Below are 24,384 nucleotides of genomic sequence, written 5' to 3'. Positions count from 1 at the left end.
AAAAAAAAAAAAAAAAAAAAAAAAAAAAAAAAAAAAAAAAGAAAGAAAGAAAGAAAAAGAAAAAACCTAACCTATTTTGAGGCGAATTAAAATGTCCTGTTACCAAGATCGTTGGTATTATGTGTGTGACGTTAAGGTTTGCACCGTATGCATGGTATATTTGAAAACTGAAGGTTAATCTGAGAGAGCCCTGTATGGATAAACCAGAAAGGAGCCTTGGCTTTGCCCTGGGCGTACATCTAGTGCACCCTTGTGGTCTGAAATGTCCATGCAGCCTCCAAAGACCGCCGGAACAGCATGGCCTTAAAGACACTACTGCGCTGGAGAACAGTAAGCAGAGCTCCACCTGTCTCCAAGTCTCCACGTGGCAGCTTACGTAAGAAGACAGTGAAGGAGCAGTGAGCAAGCTGTGGGAGCTCCCATAGATGTTTTTCTCTTTAAATTGAAACAAATTCTGGCTTTCTAAGACAGTTCACTTGATTGGTAGGATGCAGTTTGAGCTGGAGGCGAAAGTCTCAGTAGGTTTTGTGTGACAAAGCTTGGGCAGGAAGGCTGGCAGGAAGGAGGCTCTCCAGGAGCAGCCACAGGACCTGAGGCAGAAAGGCAATATTTGCTGGTGAGACTGGTGAGTAGGAAAACCAACTAGTACTAAAGGAAAATGCACCTTCTAACACGAGGCACTGCGCAACAAGACAAGAGTGTAAGAGACTTCACATAACCTTCTTGTACCTTCTTAGTTTTAAACTATGAGAATACATTTTACAAATTTTATCTATTTTTTAGTTTTTTTTTTTAAAGTTTTATTTATTATTATAAATGAGTACATCGTAGCTGTCTTCAGACCACCAAGAGGGCATCAGATTTTATTACTGGTGGTTTGAGCCACCATGTGGTTGCTGGGATTTGAACTCATGACCTTCAGAAGAGCAGTTAGTGCTCTTACCCTCTGGGCCACCTCACCAGCCCTATTTTTTAGTTTTTGTTTTAGGGAGATTTTTGTTTCAACTTGTGAGACGGTTTCTTGTAGCCCAGGCAAGCATCAAACACTCTATGTAGCCAAAAATGACCTTGTTTTGAAATTATAGGCATGTGTCACTATGCATAGCTCATTTTTGTTTAATTAATTAATTATCAAATTAATTAATTATTAATTTATTTATACACAGAATCTATCTATGTAGCCTAGGCTAACCTGGAAATCACTAGGTAGTCCAGACTAGACTCAAACTTGTGATCCTCCTGTCTCTGCCAAGGAGGGGATGCATCACCATGCTGGCCTTTTACTTTCTTTTACTTTCCTTGGGCTTTGTTGCTGAACTGGTTCTCAAGTCTTGGACTTAACTGCCGTCTGCCTCCGGTTCCCAAATAGGTACATATTCCTATGGGAATATGTATACATACATATGAAACATAGGTACTCACTCCTATGCCTGACTCGTATAACTTACTTTCACAAGACATTGGAACAGTGTGGGCTCCTCAAAAGCCCAATGACCTGAGTTGGGCTCCTGGGACCTACACGGGGGCAAGGGAGAGGGGGACAGTTCCTGAAAGCTGTCCTCTGTGTGACTCAGCATGCATGTGCACACTCACACCATGTGGTGCTTTTACCCACTCACATGATAAAATCTTTAAAACAACAATAAGTCAGCCACAAATATAAGCTGCTTTCTATTTCAACTCACACAGTCCCAGATTTATGTTGGTTTAGTTTAAGAATATTTTAACTTTATTATAATTAACTTGAAGGGATAGGAATTCAGTAGACTCTGTGCGCTTTAGATTTTGTGTGTTTTTTTGTTTTGGTTTTTTTTTTTTTGGTTTTTTTTTTGGTTTTTGGAGACAGGGTTTCTCTGTGTAGCCCTGGCTCTCCTGGAACTCACTCTGTAGACCAGGCTGGCCTCAAACTCAGAAATCCACCTGCCTCTACCTCCTAAGTGCTGGGATTAAAGGCATGTGCCACCACCGCCCGGCTTTGTGCTTTAGATTTTGAATTTGGATTTTTCCTGGACTAGAAACATGCATTAAGAACTCAGGATGCTGAGGCACACCTCCCAGCCCCATCTGACCACTCTGCAGTCTGCTTCTAAGCCAGGGGGGTTGGTAGACTAGCTGGATATACTGCAATTTCTTTTTGCTGTGTTTCTGTTTGTGTTGAGACCCTCATTATGTAGCATGGCTGGCTAGTCTGAGCTCATGGCAGGCCTCCTGCTTCTGCTTCCCAGATGCTGTGATAGCAGGCAGGCATGTACCTCCAAAAGTGCCTGAATGCAGTTTCTATTTGTGACATTTTTGATTTACAGTGAAAATATAAGGACTCACTCGCAGTATTGTTTTCAGTTGGCACTCTTATACTCTCTAAGACTTGAATGGGGAGCTGGTCCGATGACTCAGCAGTTAAGAGCACTTGTTGCCCTTGGAGAAAACCCAAATTCAGGCACCAGGCACACACATGTGAGCAGACAGGTACTCAGATAGAATACTCACACATGTAAAATAAAATTAGCAAATTTAAAAACATTTTCCAGAGTTGAATGTGAAAGTAAATGAAGCGAATGAAGACCCTGCCAATACGGAACCTAGTTCTAGTGGGGAAACTGATCTATGGATAAGTCATAAAATATATAATGAGCTACAGAGGCTAAAGTGATACTTTTATGTATCATTTTCTTCCATCGTAAGAAGCAAATTTACTTTCTGCAGTGTTGCCATTATTAGGAGATATTAGGAGTAGATATTCAACTCAAATTATAAAATATTTTTTCAGAAAAACAAGTGCAGTTTGTAGGAGTGTCAGAACAGCTCGTATGAGGTTATTTCTCCCAGTTATCCCTTATAAAACTGTTTTTTAAATAGTGGATGACTATAGTGCTGCAGGCCTATACTCCCACCTACTCTCAAGGTTTAGGTAGGAGGATGTTAAGTTCAGGCTTGCTTAGGCATCCTAGTGAGACCTTATCTCAAAATAAAAAATAAAACTAGGGCTCAGGATAGAGTGTGGTACTTACTTAGCATGCAGGAGGCCCTAGGCTTGCCCCTCTCTCTGTCATACGCACACCACACACACACACACACACACACACACACACACACACACACACACACACTGGGGGGGGCACGGTCGGAGGAGGTGGGAAACCATACCTCATTCAACCACAGAAAGGAAAGTAGAAATGTTTGCCCACTGGAAATGAAATGCCATACCTCTCAAAGGAGTCCGATCAGAACGTTACAGGCACATGCATACCCATGCTTATTCTGGCATGGTTCACAACAGCCAAGGTGTGGAGCCAGCCTGGGTGCTGACCAGCAGTGGGGTAGCTGAAGGGAAGTGTGGTTCAGATACACAGTGGTATTTTATCCAGCCATAAAAAATGAAGCCATGACTCAGAAAAGTGGAGGGAACTGTGGAGAATTATGTTAAGTAAAATAAACCAGGTTTGGAAAGACAGATGGCCTGTTTGCTTTCTCATGTAGAACATAGATTTGAATTGATATATAAGCATGTATTTGTTACGTGCACAGATATGAGAGTAGACAGTGAAGAGAGGGGACAGGAAAGGGCCGTAGACTCCGTGTGATATGAAAGCAGAAGGTGGAGGGGGGAGGAGAGGAAGGGGGAGGGCAGTGGGAGCGTGAGTAAGAAGACAGTATAATGATGTTATGTGTAAAGTGTCATGGTGACCCTGTTACTTTCTTGCATACTAACTAAATAAATCATTTTAAAAATTAAAAGAAATGTATAGTATACTGCCGTCCCAGGCATCCTGATGCCCTGCTTTTTATTTTATTTATTTATTTATTTTTGGTTTAAAAAAATACCAAACCTGTGTTTTGGAAACTTTTCCTCCTATTAAAATACTTCTTGAAAAAAAAGATGAGTAATAAAAAGTAAAAGGCCTGACTATTATTAAAAGTCAAATTTCGTTCTGCCCTCAAAAGAAAATTTCTCCCTTCTGGTGCTGCCTGGGAGTGGCGCAGCTGAGTTTCCCAGGGAAGGCTTTATTTTGATCTGAGCCATAGCTACCAACTTTTTATGTGACAATGTGAATCCTGAATAAATGCATTTATGGTCTTTGCTCACTATATACAGTTTATACTTCAGTGTAATTACTTGTTTTAGCAAGAAAAATGTAAGCAAGTGTCTCACTTCGGGGTTAACATTATTGCTTTCCTATATAAGAACATGGTGTCACGTCTTGTTGCTCCTGTTTAGAAACACATACCGCATGATTGAGCAAGATGACTTTGACATTAACACCAGGCTACATACGATTGTTAGAGGGGAAGATGAGGCAGCCATGGTAGAGTCAGTAGGCCTGGCACTAGTGAAGCTGCCAGATGTCCTCAACCGCCTGAAGCCTGACATCATGATTGTTCATGGAGACCGATTTGACGCCCTTGCTCTGGCTACGTCTGCTGCCTTGATGAACATCCGCATCCTTCACATTGAAGGAGGAGAGGTGAGCGGGACTATTGATGACTCTATCAGACATGCCATAACAAAACTGGCTCACTACCATGTGTGCTGCACCAGAAGTGCAGAGCAGCACCTGATCTCCATGTGCGAGGACCATGACCGCATCCTTCTGGCAGGCTGCCCTTCCTATGACAAACTGCTCTCAGCCAAGAATAAAGACTATATGAGCATCATTCGGATGTGGCTAGGTATGTATCCAAATTTTATTCAGGCTAATGGTTGTTTTGCCACAAAGTATTGGGTATATTTCAATCTTTTTGGAAACACATGGACACAATATTCAATTAGCAACCAGAGAACTAAGATTTATACTTCCTAGTTCTTGCCTTGTGTTATATCTTTACCTCCAAGCTTATCTATAAAGTAAACATGCTGGATTGATTTTCAAATGTTTGTACATGGAGTGCTTTTACTCCAGTAAGTATTTTAAATACTTTAGTATACTTACTAAATATATTAAATATTTTAGTAAATGGTATTTATAAGGATAGTTCTTCAATATTTTTAACGTATTGATAAAGTAATAAGCAAAAATATTTTTAAAAAATTAATTTTATTATTGTGTGTGCATTTGCACATGTGTATATGTTTAAATCATGATGTGACAGAGGTCTAAGGACAACCCTGTCAGTATGTTCTTCCACAATGTGAGCTAGGGGTTGAACTCAGGTTAACAGACTTGAGCACTTTAACCAGATGGCCTTCTGTTGTTTTTGTATTGTTTTTCTTTTCTTTTCTTTCCTTATTTATTTATTTATTTATTTAATGTATATGAGTACACTGTCACTGTCTTCAGACACACCAGAAACGGGCATCAGATCCCATTACAGATGGTTGTGAGCCACCTGTGTAGTTGCTGGGAATTGAACTCAGGACCTCTGAAAGAGCAGTCAGTGTTCTTAATTGCTGAGCCATCTCCAGCCTTCCCACTACCACCACCTTTTTTTTTTTTTTTGGACAGGATCTAGTATAGTCTGGCCTTGAACTTGTTATATAGCTCAGGATAACCTTGAACTCCTGATCCTCCTACATCTACCTCCTATGTGCTAGGATTGTACACATGTGCCTCCACAGCTGTCCATGGGCACAGTTCTTACTTTGTCAAAAAATGGGGAAAAAGACAAGGAGATGGCTCACTGGGTCAGAGGTTTGGCTTACAAGCATGAAGACCTGAGTTGGATCCCTAAGAACATACATAAAAAAGCCAGCTGTAGTACTGTGCTCTTGTCTCAGCTTGGGGAGAAGATAAAAAGCAGAGGGCCAGCCAGTCTAGCTTAATCGGTAAGCTCCTGATTTGGTAAGAGAGACTGTCTCTAGAGTAAGTGGAGTACAATTGAAGACGACAGCCAGTGTTGCCTTCTGGCCTCCATATGTAAACATGCATGCACATGTGTACACAGGCATATAGTGTTGGGAGTAAGCTATAACTGTATAATATGGTGCCACTTCTGTACAAGCTATAGTGGAAAGGCTAGAAGGTGTGTAAACCTAGTTCTTTATATATTATTTTCTAGTGTGAAGTCAGGGTACTTTTACCTTTTCTGCCTTTGATTTTTTATCATAATGGACAATTGTTTTACTTTTGTGTGTATGCATGTGGTATATGTGCATACTAAGGGTGCACATGTGTCTGTGGAGGCCAGAGGTTACGTTCGGGGTTTTGCTCTATTGCTTATTATTTGAAACATGGTCTCTCACTGAAACTGCAGCTGCTGAGTTGACCAAAATGGCTGGGCAACAAGCCCCAGAGTTTCTTGCCTTCCCGCTTGCCACAGCTGGGATTATGGGCAAACACTTCCGTACCTGCTTTTTTTGAGTTTTGGGTTTTAGGGAGGGGGGTGGTTGTTCTAGTTTTGTTTTGTCTTGTTTTTGAGGTAGGGTTTATTGTGTAGTCCTAACTGGCCTAGAATTTGCTATATAAACCAAGCCAGCATTGAACTCACAGAACTCCTCCTTCCCCTGCTTCCTTTCTAAGTACTAGGAGAAAAAGTGTGTGCTACCATGCCTGATTCAAACCTGTGGGGTTTTTGTTGTTGGTGGTGGTTTTTGTTTGTTTGTTTGTTTGTTTAATGTGGGTGCTAGGGATCTGAACCCCGGTCTTCTTGCTTACATACCAAGCATTTACTAACCGAGTCTTCTCCCCAGGCCTCATTTTTACTCTGTGTGTGTGCGTGTATGTGTGTGCGTATGTGTGTATGTGTGTGTATGTGTATGCGCGTGCGTGTGTGCGTGCGTGTGTGTGTGTGTATGTGCGTGTGTGTATGTGTCCATGTGTGTGTGTGCGCGTATGTGTATGTGCATGTGTGTATGTATGTGCCCGTGCGCGCGCGCGTGTGTGTGTGTGTGTGTGTGTGTGTGTGTGTGCGTGTGTGTATGTGTGTGTATGTGTATGTGCGTGTTGGGTGTGTGCATGCGTGTGTATGTGCATGTGTGTATGTATGTGTGCATGTGTGTGTATGTGTGTGCGTGTGTGCTCGTGCGTGTGTGTACCTTCAGTTTTACCATGAATGCCTTTCTAATGGTATTCTTAGAATAGTCAAATGAGATAATGCATGTTGAAACAGCAACTCCTCAATACTTAACTCATGTTAGGGGTGTTGGTATTATTAAACAGTGGCAGGTGTAGTATTGGATTCTGTGGTCTTCATAAATAAGCCTTTAAGTCTGAAAATTTCACTGATTTAACCCCCAAGAAATTACCTTTTGTTAACAGATGTAAAGAAAACCAGATTACAAACAGAAATATGAATGAGCCACCTTAACAGTAAGAAATAGTAAACCTGCAGGGCGGTGGTGGGTCACACCTTTAATATCAGCACATGGTCTCTGAGTTCGAGGCCAGCCTGGTCTACAGAGTGAGTTCCTGTACAGCCTGGACTACACAGAGAAAACAAAACAAAGCAGAAAACTAAATCTACAATGAAAGTACTGTGTTGGGAGATGAGGAATAAGTGTCTATTTAGGGCTTTTTATGGAAAGCAAATCTGTTGAATAATGAAATTAAAGAATGGAAACTGGTCATTGCATAATCAAAGAAATAAAGTGTTACTTTTATCTAAATAACTACTTTTATTTTTTAAATTTATTTTGCATCTGTCCATGTGCGTGTGTGCCACAGTACACTGAGAGGTCAGAGGACACTATATGGGAGTCACTTCCCTCACTCGTGGGCCCCTGAGTGTGGGAGTCAGTCCCCTCACCTCATGGGCCCCTGAGCTTAAGCTCCAGTTGTCAGGGTCAACAGAAGCACATTCTCTGCTGAGTCTCTTGATAAGCCCAAATTAGCTATATTTTTAATTTAGGTATATTAAAACAGGAAAGGAATCAGGCTTTCTCAGAGGTAAGCTAATTCATTCTTACATGCCTTGTCCTTGGATAAGTGTGCCGTGCAGATAGTGCAGATAGTGGGATAAGCGTGTCTCTCCTCTCCGTCTCAAGGGGTTTGAGGACATGCTCCTGAGCTCTGCTCTGCTCATGCCATCAGCCTTCCTCTATTATGAAAATATGTCACTGAAAATGGCTAATAAAAAGTGACCATTAGAAAGTGAGAGTTTAGGCAGAGACAGGCGGATTTCTGAGTTCAAGGCCAGCCTGGTCTAGAGTGAGTTCCAGGACAGCCAGGGCTACACAGAGAAACTCTGTCTCGAAAAAGCAAAAAAGAAAGTGAGAGTTGAGGGCCATCGAGAGAGCTCAGCTGTGGCCTCCTGATGGTGCCATCCTGACAGCCCAAATAAAGCTGGGAAGAGAACGGATTCCAAAATTGACCTCTGACCCCACATATGTGCATTGCATGCACACCACCTCACATCATGCCCACAAAAGAATACTAATTTTTTAACAGTACATTAAAATTGTAATTCAAACTTAAAGCCCTATCTGACCATTTATGCGTCATTATAGAAAGAGCAAAACCTGGATTTTTAGTTTTTATATTTATTTCTTTATTTTAGACAGAACTTTGCTATATAGTATCCTTGTACTCATTGCATAACCCAGGCTAGTCTTGAATTTGTGGCATTACTGCCTCATCTTCACATGTGTGGAGCTTACAAGTGTGCATACAACACCCAGCCTCTTGTTTTGCTTTTTAAACCAGGGAAGAAGAAAACACAAGACAGGGAACAGAACTGTCTATCTGGTAACAATACATTTTGTACAAATAGCACGTTTTGCATCTCCACTAACAGCTTCTCATGTTTTCACTGTACATACAGGAAAATAAATTGTACAGGCCACTTATAACATGCAGCTTTATATCTGAACATTAATATGATCCCAATGAAATATTAGCAAGGTCAGAAAGATACATTAAGCTCATAATAGTGAGCTAAATATCACACACTAAATATCAGACTTCACTGCCAGGAATAGAGAGTTTTGGTTCAATGGCTTGAGCTTTCTTTCTAAGAAGAAAGAGGGTTTTCTTTGAAAGAGAAATACCTTTAAAAATGCGTTCCAGGCCAGCCACCACTATAGTGAGACCCTGCCTCAAAAACTAACAAAAACAAACAAAAAGCACCCAAGCAGGTATAGTGGCACAGGCCTATAATCCTAGCACTTGGAAGGAAATCAAGAGTTCAAGGTTCTCTTTGGCTATATTGCGTGCAAAACTAGCTTGGAACGCAGGAGACCCTGTGTCAAAACAAAACAAAGAAACAAAACAAAGCAAGACAAAACTCAGTTGAGGGTGGTGAGATGGCTTAGCTGGTAAGACACCTGACACAAGCCTGAATTTGGTTTCTGGGACCTATACAATGGAAGAGGACTAACTAAAAGTCATCCTGTACATGCCATAGCATGCACATGACCCCTCACTAGTAATAATAACAAATAAATAAAACAAAGTTTTAAAAATTTAAACTAAAAGAAGAAGGTCCCTGAGAAGTAGAAATCTCGTGGAGGAAACTACTGGAGTCTTTCCCCTGAGTCATCTGTTTACTCCCTCCCCATCTGGACTGTATAGGGTACTCCTTTGCATGGGACTGTAGAAGTCCTTAGCATCTCAACCCTCAGGGCTACTTAGCGAACCCTGGCTTTAATTCCCAGATTCATGGGGTGAGGGGACCTGCTCCCTTTCAAAGAAAACCCTCTGAAAAGAGATCAGAGACTTGCTTTCTATATGTGTTCATCGTAAGAGGTAGGCAAAATAACGAAGGTGAAGGAGGAGAGGTGAAGGGACTCTGAGAGGAGCTGGTATCCTTTGGAGAGTATTGTCTGCATAGATGGTGATGCTCTGTGAGGGTGATTATGAATACCTTGGCCACCATGGTAAAGGCTGACAGCATTCCTTTGTTTACCAGTCACGAATGAGCTTATTCACATTACAGCACGATGTGTCGCAGCTATGGGTTGGGAGAACTAGACATAATATTTCCCTGTGGATTATGGTACCAGTACTGGGGTTACCTGGTAACCTAAAGGCTTGTCCTTTAGACTTCTGCTAACCGTCATGAGAGAGGCTGGCTCTCTCTTCGCCTCTGAAAATGTGTTCCAGGCCAGCCACACTCCATAGTGAGACTCCACCTCAAAAACTAACAATGCCAGCACCAACAAGAGCCTTAACTAACGAAGCACTATGGTTCCCTTTCTTTAAACAGGTGATGATGTAAAATGTAAAGATTACATTGTTGCCCTGCAGCATCCCGTGACCACTGACATTAAGCATTCCATAAAGATGTTCGAATTAACACTGGATGCCCTTATCTCATTTAACAAGAGGACCCTAGTTCTGTTTCCAAATATCGACGCAGGTAATGGAACTTGAAGATGAGATTCCACCCTCTACCTTTTCAAACCTTAATCTCTGTCACCTCTTTTCTTGCCTGTCGCCTTTTCCTGCCCATCTTGTTTTGAAAGGGTCTCCTGAAATGCATCCTAGTCAAAGGATACCTGCCTTGCTGTAGATTAAGATGTTTGATATTTTTGTCAAGTCCAGTGGAAACAATAGGAAATAAATACTTTTTAAAGGATCTTGCGGATGTGCAGTTTGCTCTCGTGTTCAGTCTTTTCCCTCCAGTGCCCACTGAGAAGAAACTGAGCACCGTGAGATATAAACCTTAGAAGTCAGGGTGAAGAGTGTCTTTTGGCAAGTACTGATGCCACGGGCTTTAGTAAGATAACCTTTATTATTAATTGCTATTTTCTTTCCTATTTATGTTAGCTATGCTTCAAAGTATGATTTTGAGCTTAGATAGTTTGGATCTGGAGTCCCCAGCCAGTCGATCCTCAGGCCTGCTATGGATGATCACATACCTGAGAGCCATGAACTTCAGTGCTAATCAAGATCGTAGGCAAGTTGATGGGGGGGTCTGAGGTATAAAAGATGGAGGTTAAATCAGGGCCTGACACTAAGGGATTTTCAAATACTGGTGTGAACATTACTCACTGTAGAATTCTTTGGGTTCATTTCATAACAGAAGTGGGACCTTTTCTCTGAAATGCTAAGATATTACCATCTACCCCAGAAGAATCTATTTAAAAAAAAAGATCAGTTTATTTATTTTATGTATATGAGTACACCACTGATATCTTTGGACATGCCAGAAGAGGGCATCGGATCCTATTACAGATGGTTGTAAGCCACCATGTGGTTGCTGGGAATTGAACTCAGGACCTCTGGAAGAGTAGTTAGTGCTCTTAACCACTGAGCCATCTCTCCAGCCCCAGAAAAATCTTTTCTGCTAGAAGAAACAAGACTCAAGCTGGATTTTGATCAAGCAATATAGCAGAATTTCAAAGCCTTTATGGTTCTCTTGGACCCTTTAAGTTCTGTGTAAGTAATTATAATCTATCTGCTTAGCTCCACATGGTGTATTCTGTTTGTAGTAACTTTCCTGAATGTGTTCACTTTAGAATTAGAAAGAGTTTTCTTCTGTTAAAACTAAAATGGACCCTGAGATGTAGTGTGGTGTGTTTCTGCACTCACAGCTACTTAAGAGGCTGAGGGGAGGGATCCCTTGGGACACTGACTCAAAGAAAAAAGCATTCCAACTTAAGTCAGGTCCTCACGTGTGCCTCTGCTGTCTATGGAGCAACAGGGAACTTTGTCAGTATCTGGCTTAGTGCCCAAGCATGCCTGCAGTTTGCCTGTGGTGGGCTCTGGGGAAGAACTAGATTAGTGCGTGTGGCTTAGGCTTGAAACCAAAGTGGATCCTCGAAATAGCAGGACCTTTTGGAGTGCCACGTTCTCCCATAATTGCAGGTGAGGGTTGGCATGTAAGGAAAGTAGCCTGTCATCTTGCAGGGCGTTGGACCCAGAACCCATTTACCTCTCTTGCCACACTGAGAACATTTAAAAGAAAAAGAAGGAGAGGTACATGCACAGCTTCTAGTGGCCTGACGGCCTCTACCCATTGGTGAGCATTGTGTGGTCTGTCTTGCCTTCCAGTCAGATGACCAATGCACATGTACACACATGTGCGCGCACACACACACAATAGTGGAAAAAGAAAATGACAAGGAAGGGAATGGAGAGCATTAAGTATTGTGTTTTTTTTTTCCTCATAGCTATAAATTATTTTAGAGTGGTACATTTTAAAGTAAAATACCAGCGGTGGTATTGGACCCTATCCATATTGCCTTGGAGTTTAGTTCCCCAAGGTGGGAGTCTGTGAAAATGTGACCAGAGTTAGGCAGAGCTGCTGTAATCGGCTTCTGTATGGAGCCCGTGACCTACCTGCTTAGAAACTGCTGGCTTGCTTTAGCCTCTTAACCAAGGTGAACGGTTATATGGGGTTATTAATAAAATATATTTACTTGCTAAGTTCTAACTCAAACACCCGGCTGCTCCTGGATGACATGTAGAGAGCTGCTCACTGGTATGAATGAGGGTTAGGGCTGCACTCACCACTAAGAAGTATGTCTTTGTCTCATTGATTAAGGGGTTGCATGTCATCATGCAATGTGATCACTTTCACAGGCAGCAAGGAGATGGTTCGAGTGATGCGGAAGAAGGGCATCGAGCATCACCCCAATTTCCGTGCAGTCAAGCACGTCCCGTTTGACCAATTCATACAGCTGGTCGCCCATGCTGGCTGCATGATTGGGAATAGCAGCTGCGGTGTGCGAGAGGTTGGCGCTTTTGGAACACCTGTGATCAACCTGGGCACTCGGCAGATAGGAAGAGAAACAGGTATCTACCTTTGTCTGTTTCTTAGCTGACCAGCTTTGCTGTGTCTGATGGGTCGACACTGGCCACAGTCTTTATGTTTACTGGTTTGTTTTTTGTTTTTTGTTTTTTTTGAGACAGGGTTTCTCTGTGTAGCCTTGGCTGTCCTGGAACTCACTCTGTAGAACAGGCTGGCCTCGAACTCAGAGATTCGCCTGCCTCTGCCTCCCAAGTGCTGGGATTAAAGGCATGCGCCACCACCGCCCGGCATGTTTACTGTTTTTTGATACATGAGTAATGTATTTATATTCACATCATGTCTACTCCTCCTTTCTGTCCAACTCCTCCTGTTTCCTCCCAACTCCTTCTCAAATGCGTGACTTCTGATTTATTGCTTTACACACATATGTGTATATGCTCGCGTGTACGTGCGCGCGCACACGCACATTCACCTACTGAATCCATTTCTGTTGCTTGTTTGTACATGTGTTTAGGGTGGACCACTTGGGCTAACCTGTAGGGGAGCTGCTTATCCCCTCACTAAGCACTGAGGGCCTGTATGTCTTCCATTCCGGGTGAGGCCTTGTGATGTTCCCATCCATACTGTTGTGTAGCTGGTGTGGCCATTGTGCTGGTCTTGTTATGGGGATCTAGCTGAAGTGGACAAACAGCCTAGGTCAAGGCTGAACAAGAACAATCCTGTTATTGAAGAAACAGAATGGTCAGCCTGACTATAAACTATTGGCTAAGAGGCAGACAAGAGCTGAATGCCAGCACTCAGGAGGCAGAGGCAGAAGGATCTTCGTGAGCTGAGACCAGCCTAGGCTCCATAGCAAGCTCCAGGACAGCCATCACTACAGAGAGACGCCCTCTTTCTCCCTTTAGGTCTCTTTATGTAGCCCTGACTTTCCAGGAACTTGCTATGTAGACCAGGCTGGCCTCAAATTCAATAACCCACTTGCTTCTGCCTCCCAAGTGCTGCAATTAAAGGCATGCACCACCACACATAATGGAGACAGACTTTTAGGAGCTAAAATATTGATGTCCTAGTTCACTTTCTTTTGCTGTGGCAGACTGTTGGGGAGGAAAGGTTTTGTTTCCTCTTACAGCTTATAGTACATCGTGAAGGGAATCTGGAGGCAGGAACTGAAGCACAGGCTATGGAGGAAAACTACCTACTGGCTTGCTCCTTACAGCCTGATCAGCTTGCTTATATTCATATATATATAACCCATACATACGTACATACCATAGGACCACTTGCCCAAGGATGGGGATCACCCACAGTGAGCTGGGCCCTTCCACATCAATCATCAATCAAGAAAATGTTCCCCAGACTTGCCTATAGGTTAATCTATAAAGGCAGTCTTCAACTGAGGCCTGTCTTCCCAGATAACTTAAGTCACAGACAGCTTAATCACATTGACCAAAATAACCAAATAAATAAGTAATAAAATAAAACAAATCCAACCATCCAGAACAGATGGCTTGCAGTTTCTTCTAAGTATATGGGAAGCCGTTTAAGGGAGTAAGACTTGCATTTGGAAAAATCACTCCAGGAGCTTATAGGGAACGTAGGGTGTGATGTGGAGGAAGGGGTCAGTGCTGTGTCTACTGCACAGAGGAAACAACAACGGTGGTGGCTTGGACTGAGTGGTTGCGCTGGATAGTTTTATGTTGATGTGGCACATGCTAAAGTCATCAGAGAAGAGAGAACCTCAATTAAGAAAATGTCTCCATATGATCAGGCTGTAGGCAAGCCTGTAGAGCATTTTCTTAATTAGTGACTGATGTGGGAGGGCCCAGCCCATTGTGGGTGGGGCCATCCCTGGGCAAGTGGTCCTGGATTCTGTAGGAAAGCAGGCTGAGCAAGCCATGAGGAGCAAGCCAGTAAGCAGTACCCCTCCATGGCCTCTGCATCCTCCAACCTCCTACCTCCAGGTCCCTGCCCTATTTGAGTTCCTGTCCTGACTTCCTTTGATGATGAACAGTGATGTGGAAAAGTAAGCCAAGCAAATCCTTCCCTCCTCAGGTCCTGGCATTTCATCACAGCAACAGTAACCCAAACTAACACAGTGGTGTGTTAAAGACAGAGAGGAGTTAGATTCGGGTTTGTTACCAGGCTCACTGCTGCATGTGAGCTGCAGAGGGAGGGAGAGAAGAGCCACACTTGTGTTTTGTACTGAGAGTGGGATGTACTTCCATGATATGGGGGAACTGGGGAGGCACAGATGGGGAAGGGATGGAATTAAGGGTTTTCTTGTGGCCATGTTCACTCAATGCCAATTAGATCATCAGAGCAGAGAAGACAAGGGGCTATACTGTACCAGGGCAATCTAAAGTTGGAGATAAATTTGAGAGCTGGTGGTTAAAGCTGGTGCAGGCTGAGCAGTGGTGGTGCATGCCTTTAATCCTAGCACTTGGGAGGCAGAAGCAAGCAGATTTCTGAGTTTGAGGCCCCCCTGGTCTATAGAATGAGCTCCAGGACAACCAGGGCTACATAGAGAAACCCTGTCTCAAAAAAAAAAAAAAAAAAAAAAGAGCTGGTGGAGTAGAAATCTGTCCACTTGCTGAGACAGGGACCCCAAACAGCAGGAAGTTAGATTGTTTTTCTTCCTAGTGTGGCAGCCCCACAGCCATCAGAATCAGCCTATGTTCTTGGTGCATTCTAGCCTTCTTTGTTTTGTCTATATTTATGCATTTGGAGGAAGGAAAGGAAGGTGCAATTGCCTTAAAAGCTGCAAATATTTCCTCTCACATCCATCAGAACCTAGTCATCACAGGCTACATCTAGCTGCAAGGGAAGCTGAAGAGTAGTTCTTAGGTAGACCATCAGATTCCTAGGTAAAACTTCCATCAGGAGTACTACAAAAGATATAGTAAGGATAATGGCCCTATGCTATAGATGGTATTTACAACCAAGGAACCAATGACAAAGAAGGAACCAAGGAAGAATGTCTAAATAGGGCAGAAATGCAGCCCAGGCCAACCTTGAAACTCTTCAACATTTAGTGAAATACAAGGACAGAGAAGAAATCCAAAAGGGAACTTCCAGTGCTGTTATAGAAAATCCAGGAGACTGCGGTATCATTAGAGTCCAGAAGAAAGCAGTCTCCAGGACATGGTGTTGAAGGCAGCTGTGAGCCCAAATAAGAGGTGAAAGGCGCTGGGCACAGTGGTTCTGGCCTGGCTGCACACACCTGCAGTCCCAGACCCTGGAGTGGGTTTGACAGTGTGGTCTCTGTAGTTACATACATGTACGTGGCCCATCGGGTTCCCTTTGCTTCTAACCTGCTTTCAGTGGGGCCAGGTCTGTCTCAGAGATGAGTGTGTTTCCTGCATATCTTCTGCTCTGCCTCTTACCTGAGCTCAAAATCCCTACCCCTCCTGCGTCTTCTGGGACCTACCTGCCCGTCAGTCAGCCTTTCTCTTCCATGTGCGTAAGTTCACCATTTGAACATGCCTAGGCTCTCCTATTTGGGGAAACGAAACCAAACCCTCCTTTGGCCCCCTGTTTCTCTCCAGCCACTTCTCTTCTGCTCCTCTTAGCCAAGCCTGTTGAAAACCTGGCCGTCCGTGATATTTACTCTTTCACACTGGCTGAGAGATGTATAGAGAGAAAGTACCTGCCTGCCAGCTGGCTGGTCAGCCCTGACTGGCTACTGACTGACTGGCTAGTCTGGCTAGTTGAGAATGGACTTGGTAGATATGTAGGCAAAGAGCCAGTGTTAGATTAATTCACCCTAACCAGGTGTGGTGGTATATGCTATCTTGGATATCTGTCATAGGAAGGTCCTAAGTTTGAGGGCAACCTAGGCTGTAGAGCAAGACAAACCCAAAGCCCAAACAACAGAACAAGCCATATGTGGTGACACACACCTGTGATCTAGGCACATAGGGAGAAGCCGGGGAGAGACACAAGTTAGAAGCCAGCCAGGTCTACATAGTAAGACCTTGTCTTTAAGCCAAAATCAAACCCTGATCTATCTGATTTCATGGCACGAACAAAGCTGTGGTTTGCTTTCTTTGGGGATAAAGATCTTGTCTGCTGCAGGGAAGTCTTACCAAGAGTGTTTGGTGGTCTGCTGGGTTTATGAGTGAATTGAATCCAGCACACTGCTTCGTGTGTGGACACACTGCTCTTTGTCTTTCTCTGGACACTCAAACTACAAGTCATTGTGTCATTGTAACGTCCCTGTTTTTATTTAGGGGAGAATGTACTTCATGTCAGGGATGCTGACACCCAAGATAAAATATTACAAGCACTACACCTCCAGTTCGGTAAACAGTACCCTTGGTGAGTACAGAGCCTTTCATTTTGGAGAAATTAAACAGGGGGCAGCCTCAGGCACCAACTGAAGCTGTGGTCCATCACCATGTAACCATCTTAGCATAATGTTGCTTCTTCCGTTAGCACACCCTAGCAGCTGGAAGGACAGGATGTCCAATTCCAGGTCTCTGCTCAGGTTCCAGTGGAGAACTTTTACAATTTGACTCTGCTAAGTACAATGGGACTACCCCTACAGTGGGTTTTGCTACATACTAGAAAATAATGTATCTGATTTCCTTTAAAACTTAATTTTGGCTGCTCTCAGAAATTTCTCAGAAATGTAAAGATTAAATCTTCTAAAATAGCAAAAACCCAAACCAAGACAGAAAGCCCGAAATTCAGGTACTGAATTACAATGTTGTCAAAAGACCCAGCTGTTTCTTATTTATTCTGTTATTTAGCTCTATGTCGTTAGGATGTGTAGAGTTGTTGTTTTCTTTTTGTCTTTGTGTTTTGAGACAGGGTCTCTCTTTTATGCAGCCCTGGCTGTCCTAGAACTCACTATGTAAGCTAGGCTGGCCTCAAACTCCGAGAGGTCCTTCTGCCTCTACTGCCCAAGTGCTGGAATTAAAGGTGTGTCACCATGCCAGCTCTAGTTTTTGTTTTAATTAACAGAAAATAAGTTCTAGAGTGACTTATCATGCGTATCACATTTTAAAACACATATACATACACACACACACACACACACACACACACACACACACACACACATTGTGGGGATGTTGTTTTACTGTTTTGTGATGTAAGAGACTGAACTTGGGGCCTCGCATGTGCCAGGAAGTGCTGTACCACTGGGTAGTTCCCCAACCCAGGACATTATTTTAAAAGAACAAATGATTTCTCCCTGAAGACTCCAATGACCTTGGTATCACTGCGTGTCAAAACCATTTCACTGAACTGACTTTTTTGGATATTGCAGCTCAAAGATATATGGGGATGGAAATGCTGTTCCAAGGATCTTAAAGTTTCTCAAATCCATTGATCTTCAAGAGCCACTACAGAAGAAATTCTGCTTCCCTCCTGTAAAGGAGAACATCTCTCAAGACATTGACCATATTCTTGAAACTCTGAGTGCCTTGGCTGTTGATCTTGGAGGGACAAATCTGAGAGTGGCGATAGTTAGCATGAAGGTAAACTCACTGCTAAGCATTTAACTGTTTACCTCGCACGAGGGGCTGATCTTTAGAATGTGTGCATGGAAGGCGGAAGGAGGCAGCACACAGGCATGTGCCATCACTTGCCCATGGTGTTGTCAGGTCCCTTACAACATGCATCTCGCATCTCATGTCTAACGATTGGTAACATTTCAAGCTGGTGTGGTAGCTGATGCTTATAATCCCAGGACTTAGGAAGCTGAGGCAGCAGAATTCCTGAAAGACTGAGGACCTTATGTCAAAAAACAAAAACAAGAAGTAAACTGTTAGGGGACCCAAGGCAGTCAATCCTGAGTTGGCAATGGGGAGGCCCCTTTAGACAGAAGAGAGGGCTTTGCCACAGGGGTCGGGGGAGGAGAGAGGGGGCACTGAATCGAAGACACCATGATGTGAAGTCCAGGGAGCACTTGCCTACCTAGCTGAGAGTCCCCACAGCTAAAGAAACATGCTGCTTCTAGGGAGTGGTCAGCTGGATACATCTCCAGTTTACGGCTTCATAGCCTGATCTTCAGAGTACCACACAGTGCAGGGACTCTGGCAGAGTGAGAGCGCCGTCCTCAGGAGAATAGCAGACTATGTTACAGTCATCTCTTCCTGGCCTAATGAAAATCTGTTTGCACTGTCATAGACATGTAAAGTTTCAACAGTCCTTAAGAAATAGCAAAGCTTTTAAACATAAATTATTATAAATTTAATAATATTAGGTCAATTAATGAAAAGCAAAACAAAACATACCATGGCTGTCTCAAAAGAAGCAAAAGAAACCTCCTATACTTAAAAAAAAAAAAACCAAAGTAATAGATTATTTTCCTAACAGAGGATTTTTATTAGTGACCAACAATATGGTCTTAGGACTCTGGGTTGTTCTGAATTGGTAACCTTTTCCCTTCATATTCTTTTGTATTAATGGATTTTTACGTATCAAATACAAGTGACCTTTTTTAGAGGTGAAATTTCAATTGAAATTAAGAAAAAGTGATTTCTGTCCTGTAAGAAATAAAGCAAGGGACAGCAAAATTGGAGATTATACATAACAAACAATATTATTTATGAGTCACATGAAGAAATGAACTGGATCGTAGAGTTAGGGTGATCTAGCAAATGACTGGATATTATGATTAATCTATATCAATAATGTTCTGGTTAAATGAATTTGTAACAAGGATCTTGGGTCCTTTTCTGTGAACATCTGTCAGTGACAAATGTGTCTATCAAGCATTAACATCACTCAGGTGCTGTAAGACCCCAGGTGTCTGACTCCTGCCACAAGCAGACTCATTAGTCTGAGCTCTGGGGACACCACAGTTATGCTAAGCCGACTCCCGCACAATAAAAGTTGAGAAGCACTCTTGTAGATTTATTTTTAATGGTAAACAGATTTAATCCTTGTATTTGATATGTAAAAACCATTAATACAAAACAATATGAAGAAAAAAAGTCTACCAATTCAGAATAACCCAGATTCCTAAGAATAATCAAAACCATAAAACTGTGTGATTTACATTAATAAAATTCTGAAATAGTGCCAAAGGCCTGAAAAAGTACCCTTGTTGAAAGTGTTGAGTATTTTTTAAATGTCAGCACCTCACAAATTGGATTATAAATTTAACATAATTATAGTCAACATTTCAATAGGATCTTACAGTTTCATAAAATTATCATCATTATTGGGATTTTAAAGTAACATTATTCTGAAACAAAATAATACACAGTTGAGGTGAATAAAAAAACCAAACCAAACCAAAGCCCTGGAACACCAGGGATAGTTAGGAGGAGCAGTCTCTGCTTTGTATTAAATCAAGACAGAACTCTACAAGACATGACGATGTGCCAGTCTGCATGGAAATCTGTCCTGAGTTGTGTGTATGCATACCATTACTGGCCTCCGTTACAGTAGATAACTAAAATGCAAACATTAGGGTAACTACTTAGCCTTAGTATTGAAATTAGATAACTGTATCAACCTGAAAAGAAGAGTTATGACCTTTTAATTAGCTAGGTTTAGATTGCCACCAAGACCGGAAGCCTAAGAGTCTCTCCGCTGGCTATGGAGCGGCCATGTCTCAGCAGCCTGGTGTTAGGATGCATTCCCAGGAAAGTACTTAGGCTCATCTCAGGGACAGACACTCCACAGTCGCTCACTTCTGTCTTAGCACCTTCTCCCCAAGTGCTGATTGTCACTGGAAAGGCTCATATTCATAGGAGTGTGCTCCCTAGCTCGGTCACCGAGACAGACCTGTGTTTTGTTTTTTCTCTCTCCTTCATTATAGGGTGAAATCGTTAAGAAATACACTCAGTTCAATCCTAAAACCTATGAAGAAAGGATTAGTTTAATCCTGCAGATGTGTGTAGAAGCTGCGGCAGAAGCTGTGAAACTCAACTGCAGAATTCTGGGAGTAGGTGAGATTTTAAAGTACAAATCCAAGACATGTTCCTTTCTGTGTTCACAGTTTAAGTCTTTACACTTAGCCGTGGGCCAGAGTCTGCCTGTGACTCTAGGTTCCATGGTCTCCATGGGCGCCACGCAGGCCTCAGATGGCAGCGAGCATTAAGGAGAAACTTGGATGGTCTGTGATCCTTGGGCACTGTAGATTTCACTCAGAACTGTCTGGTTCCTTGCAGTTCTTGGTAACGTTCAAGATGGATGAATTCATTTATGTTGGCAGGTGTTGCTAAAATGGGTAATCAAAACTGTTCTCCTGTTTGGGGTGGAGCTCAGGCATTTCCACAGGTGGCCGCGTGAATCCCCAGGAAGGAGTTGTGCTGCACTCAACCAAGCTGATACAGGAATGGAACTCTGTGGACCTCAGAACACCCCTCTCCGACACCCTGCACCTCCCCGTGTGGGTGGACAATGATGGCAACTGTGCTGCCATGGCAGAGAGGAAGTTTGGCCAAGGAAAAGGACAGGAAAACTTCGTGACGCTCATCACAGGGACAGGTGAGATGGGAAGAAGAGGTTCCTCAGGACGTGCCAGAACGAGAGACAGCCCTCAGTGAGGCACTGACAGTTATACCTTAGCCTTCACTTGCCCTACAGTAGACCGTGAAGGAGATGCACCACCAAAGGTCACGCCCACTCAGCCCCTTTCCAAGCAGATAGGTCAATGGTAGGAGCTTGCGCCTACCACATGTGAAACCCTGGGCTCCACCCCCAGTACCACCAAGAAGAAAAAGGAAAAAGAATTTGGCCAGGCATGGTGGCTCATGGCTGAATCCCAACACTAGAGAAGCAGAGGCAGGAGGATTGCTGTGATTTCCAGGTCAGCCAGTCTACATAGCTCTTACATTTTGTATTATTCCACTATTCTTCAGGCTCTTGTTGGCTGACAAAGATCTCACGTCCCCAGGCTGGCTTTGAACACTTGAACCTGCTGTCCCAGGTTGTAAACTCTAGGTTACAAGTGGTGTGCCACCATCCTGACTAAGCTTGTGGGTTGTCATGTAGTCCTCCTCCTGTGTTGAATGATTTAACAAACCTGGATATATTTCCTAGCTCAGGGCAGTCAGAGAACTACAGGGAGAGGAAGAAGAATTGAGCATAAGTTTTGGAGACATGGTTCAGCAGTTAAGAGTACTGGCTTCTCTTCCAGAGGACTCAGGTTTGATTCTCATAATCACACAGTGGCTCCTGACCATCTGTAACTCCAATTCCAGGGACCCAATACACGGTTCTAGCCTCTAACGAGGCACACGTGCATTGCTCTCAGAGACATACTGAAAAAACTCCCATATACATAAAATTTAAAGTTAAAAATCATAGATGGCTCTTAAAAATTCTAAGGTAAAATGTCCTTTAACTCCTTAGTGAGGGAGTTAATGCCTTAGTACTCTACATAAAATAGCTGTTTCTCTTTGTTGTTTTAGAATGGTAGAATTTCAGACATGGCCCCAGAGTCATATTCCACGTTCTGGGCTTCTGGAAGCAGGCACTGTAACACAATTAGGTTGTCTTACCTTGCCTTTCCTGAAACAGAGCTTGTAGTTTTCTTGTACAGGTGGTCCTGAGAAGCAGGAGGGAGGAGGAGGGGGAAGCAGAGTGGAGTGAAGCCACTAAAGGGTGTAATCCAAGTCCCTTGGTCCCATGGCCAAGTAAAGGCCACAATCTCCCAGGGCCTGAAGAAGCTCCCCACAGCTCTGTGTGGAGTTGCCTGCTCCCCGCTGGCTCCAGTCTCACTGCCCTAGTCTGCTAGTTGGGGACATCTCACTCCAGTGCATAGAGCAGGCAGGGTGTGCTTGAGGGACTGTCCACCAACACAAGGTGGGCCATTTGAAGTCATAGTGAGCCAGCCAGATGGGAAAGGAGACCTCAGATGTGCTACATCACTGCCTTCCAGAGTGGCACCAATACAGTTTCAGTACGTAGTGAGCCTCAGCCATCTAGAGAAGCAGGCACTTCATGAGCAGATGGGGCACTGCCACAGCCCGGCTTCCTGTTTCAGGGTGGTGTTTGTACCACTCAGTGCCTCGCCTCTCCCTACAGGGATTGGTGGAGGAATCATCCACCAGCACGAGCTCATCCATGGCAGCTCCTTCTGTGCAGCAGAGCTTGGCCATCTCGTGGTGTCTCTGGATGGTCCTGACTGCTCCTGTGGAAGCCATGGGTGTATCGAAGCGTATGCCTCTGGAATGGCCTTGCAGAGGGAAGCAAAGAAGCTCCATGATGGTTGGTATCTGTCACCTTTGGAAGTAACTCACCCAATGGCAGACAAGGACTGGGGAGTAGAAATTACAGAGAGCTGACATGGAAGCCATGGTTTTGAAGTAACTCTTCATCCTCCTTATTCTGATGCTTCAGGGCATCTTTGGTCCTGATCCAGATTTACACTTGTCCTTGCCTGGGGGAGGTGCACAGGGCCTACCACCCAAGAGAGCAGGCAAGTTCTTTCAGTTTTGTCAGCCATCAGTGTGCACACAACCCAGACTCCATGTCCATCTTAGTTAAGAAACAGCCTCAATTTCAGTGTGCCGCATGCTGAAAGCAACCTGTGCAGGGGACACTGGAGTCCCCTCTCTGTCCCACATACAGGGAAAGGAGGGAGTGTCAGGCACCATCCAGGGGAAGAGCCTCAGGGAAAATGTAAATCAGGAAAGAAGTGTGGATGGCAAAGGAGTTGTTCCAGGACAGACAGTAGTGTCTGCTGCTAGGGTTGGGGAGATGGCTCAGTCAGAAAAGCGCTTGCTTCCTGAGCATGAGGGCTGAGTTAGGATCCTTAGCACCCATAACTGGCATGCTGGGGCACAGCTGCAATCCCAGCAGGAGGGTCCCTGGGACCTGCAGGGACTGGTGACTTCTAGTTCCATTAGAGACCCTGCCTCTCCTGTTTAACACTTAGTAGAGACAGCTTTGTACATAATCCATGGCCACTGTCTAATTTAATTCCTTAAGTAATTCTAGTTTTTATTATCCCAGTCTTGAAAAGAGAACCATACAGAATGAAATGTGGGCAGGCCTATGCAGCTAGTAGTGACTGCTGGGACAGGTGTGAGCAGGAGCTGGCCAGGCCTGTCACAGAGCCCGGCTGTGGTAGCCACCTCAGAGCTGGGGCAGAGTCCTACTGGAAGGGAGAAGCCGGGGAAGCAGTAGGTAGGGAACTGTTCAGCTCCGAGCGGCTTCCATGTAGGTAAGTTCAGAAGTGTGCTGGCAAGGGGGCAGCAGAGGCTTGGGCAGTGTGTGGGTGTCATCACATGACTAGTGGCCCTGCCACCGAGAGCTGCTGCCAGTGGGCACAGGTGTGACTGAGGCCCCTCAGGGCTGCTCATTCCTGACTACTCCTGTTTGCCCAGAGGACCTGCTCTTGATGGAAGGGATGTCAGTGCCAAAAGATGAAGCTGTGGGCGCCCTCCATCTCATCCAGGCTGCCAAGCTGGGCAACGTGAAGGCCCAGAGCATCTTACGAACAGGTGAGCCTGCCATCCCAGACGCCCAGGGCTGCTGGAGAGCCTCAGTTTCCCTCGGGCACAGTGCTCTGCGCCGGGCACTCAGACTCGAGAGGGAAAGTGCTGCTGCTTACAAGCACTGCCTTTAAATGTGCGGTAATCCTTACTTTATACTCAGCTATTGTGAGTTTCCGTCTAGGTATTTAGAGAAGTAGGACAGGAAGAAGACGACTCCAGAGTTTTCCCACTCAACCGCCAACTGCTCAAGTGTCTTTTCAGTCTTCTAGTGAGATCACGTAGTTAAGGTCGGACCTTACAGTGGACACAAAGTGTTGTTTATGTTTGCAGTGCTTAGAATAAACACAGGGCCTTGGACATTCTGCCAAGCACTGACACTAAGCTAGACACCCATTCCTCTTTTTTTTTTTTT

The 24,384-nt window shown here is 43.9% G+C and overlaps 1 protein-coding gene across 4 annotated transcripts in view; it reads left to right on the top strand.

Moving 5' to 3' along the window:
• The window catches only part of Gne (glucosamine (UDP-N-acetyl)-2-epimerase/N-acetylmannosamine kinase), a 41,346-nt gene that overhangs the window by 15,395 nt on the left and 1,567 nt on the right, over positions 1-24,384 (top strand). For 3 of the 4 annotated variants that reach the window (XM_031377245.1, XM_031377247.1, XM_031377246.1), the window contains exons 3-11: positions 4,217-4,668; positions 10,078-10,230; positions 12,399-12,611; positions 16,797-16,884; positions 17,840-18,050; positions 20,345-20,474; positions 20,794-21,015; positions 22,558-22,740; positions 23,862-23,978. In XM_031377245.1, coding sequence (XP_031233105.1) covers positions 4,217-4,668; positions 10,078-10,230; positions 12,399-12,611; positions 16,797-16,884; positions 17,840-18,050; positions 20,345-20,474; positions 20,794-21,015; positions 22,558-22,740; positions 23,862-23,978 — 1,769 coding nt within the window. The remainder of the gene's footprint in view (positions 1-4,216; positions 4,669-10,077; positions 10,231-12,398; positions 12,612-16,796; positions 16,885-17,839; positions 18,051-20,344; positions 20,475-20,793; positions 21,016-22,557; positions 22,741-23,861; positions 23,979-24,384) is intronic. The other variant, XM_031377248.1, reaches the window with a different exon arrangement.

This window comes from Mastomys coucha, unplaced genomic scaffold, assembly GCF_008632895.1.
Source record: "Mastomys coucha isolate ucsf_1 unplaced genomic scaffold, UCSF_Mcou_1 pScaffold18, whole genome shotgun sequence".
NCBI lineage: Eukaryota > Metazoa > Chordata > Mammalia > Rodentia > Muridae > Mastomys > Mastomys coucha.
The sequence above is the reverse complement of the archived record's forward strand: the minus strand, read 5'-3'. Positions and strand labels throughout refer to the sequence as shown.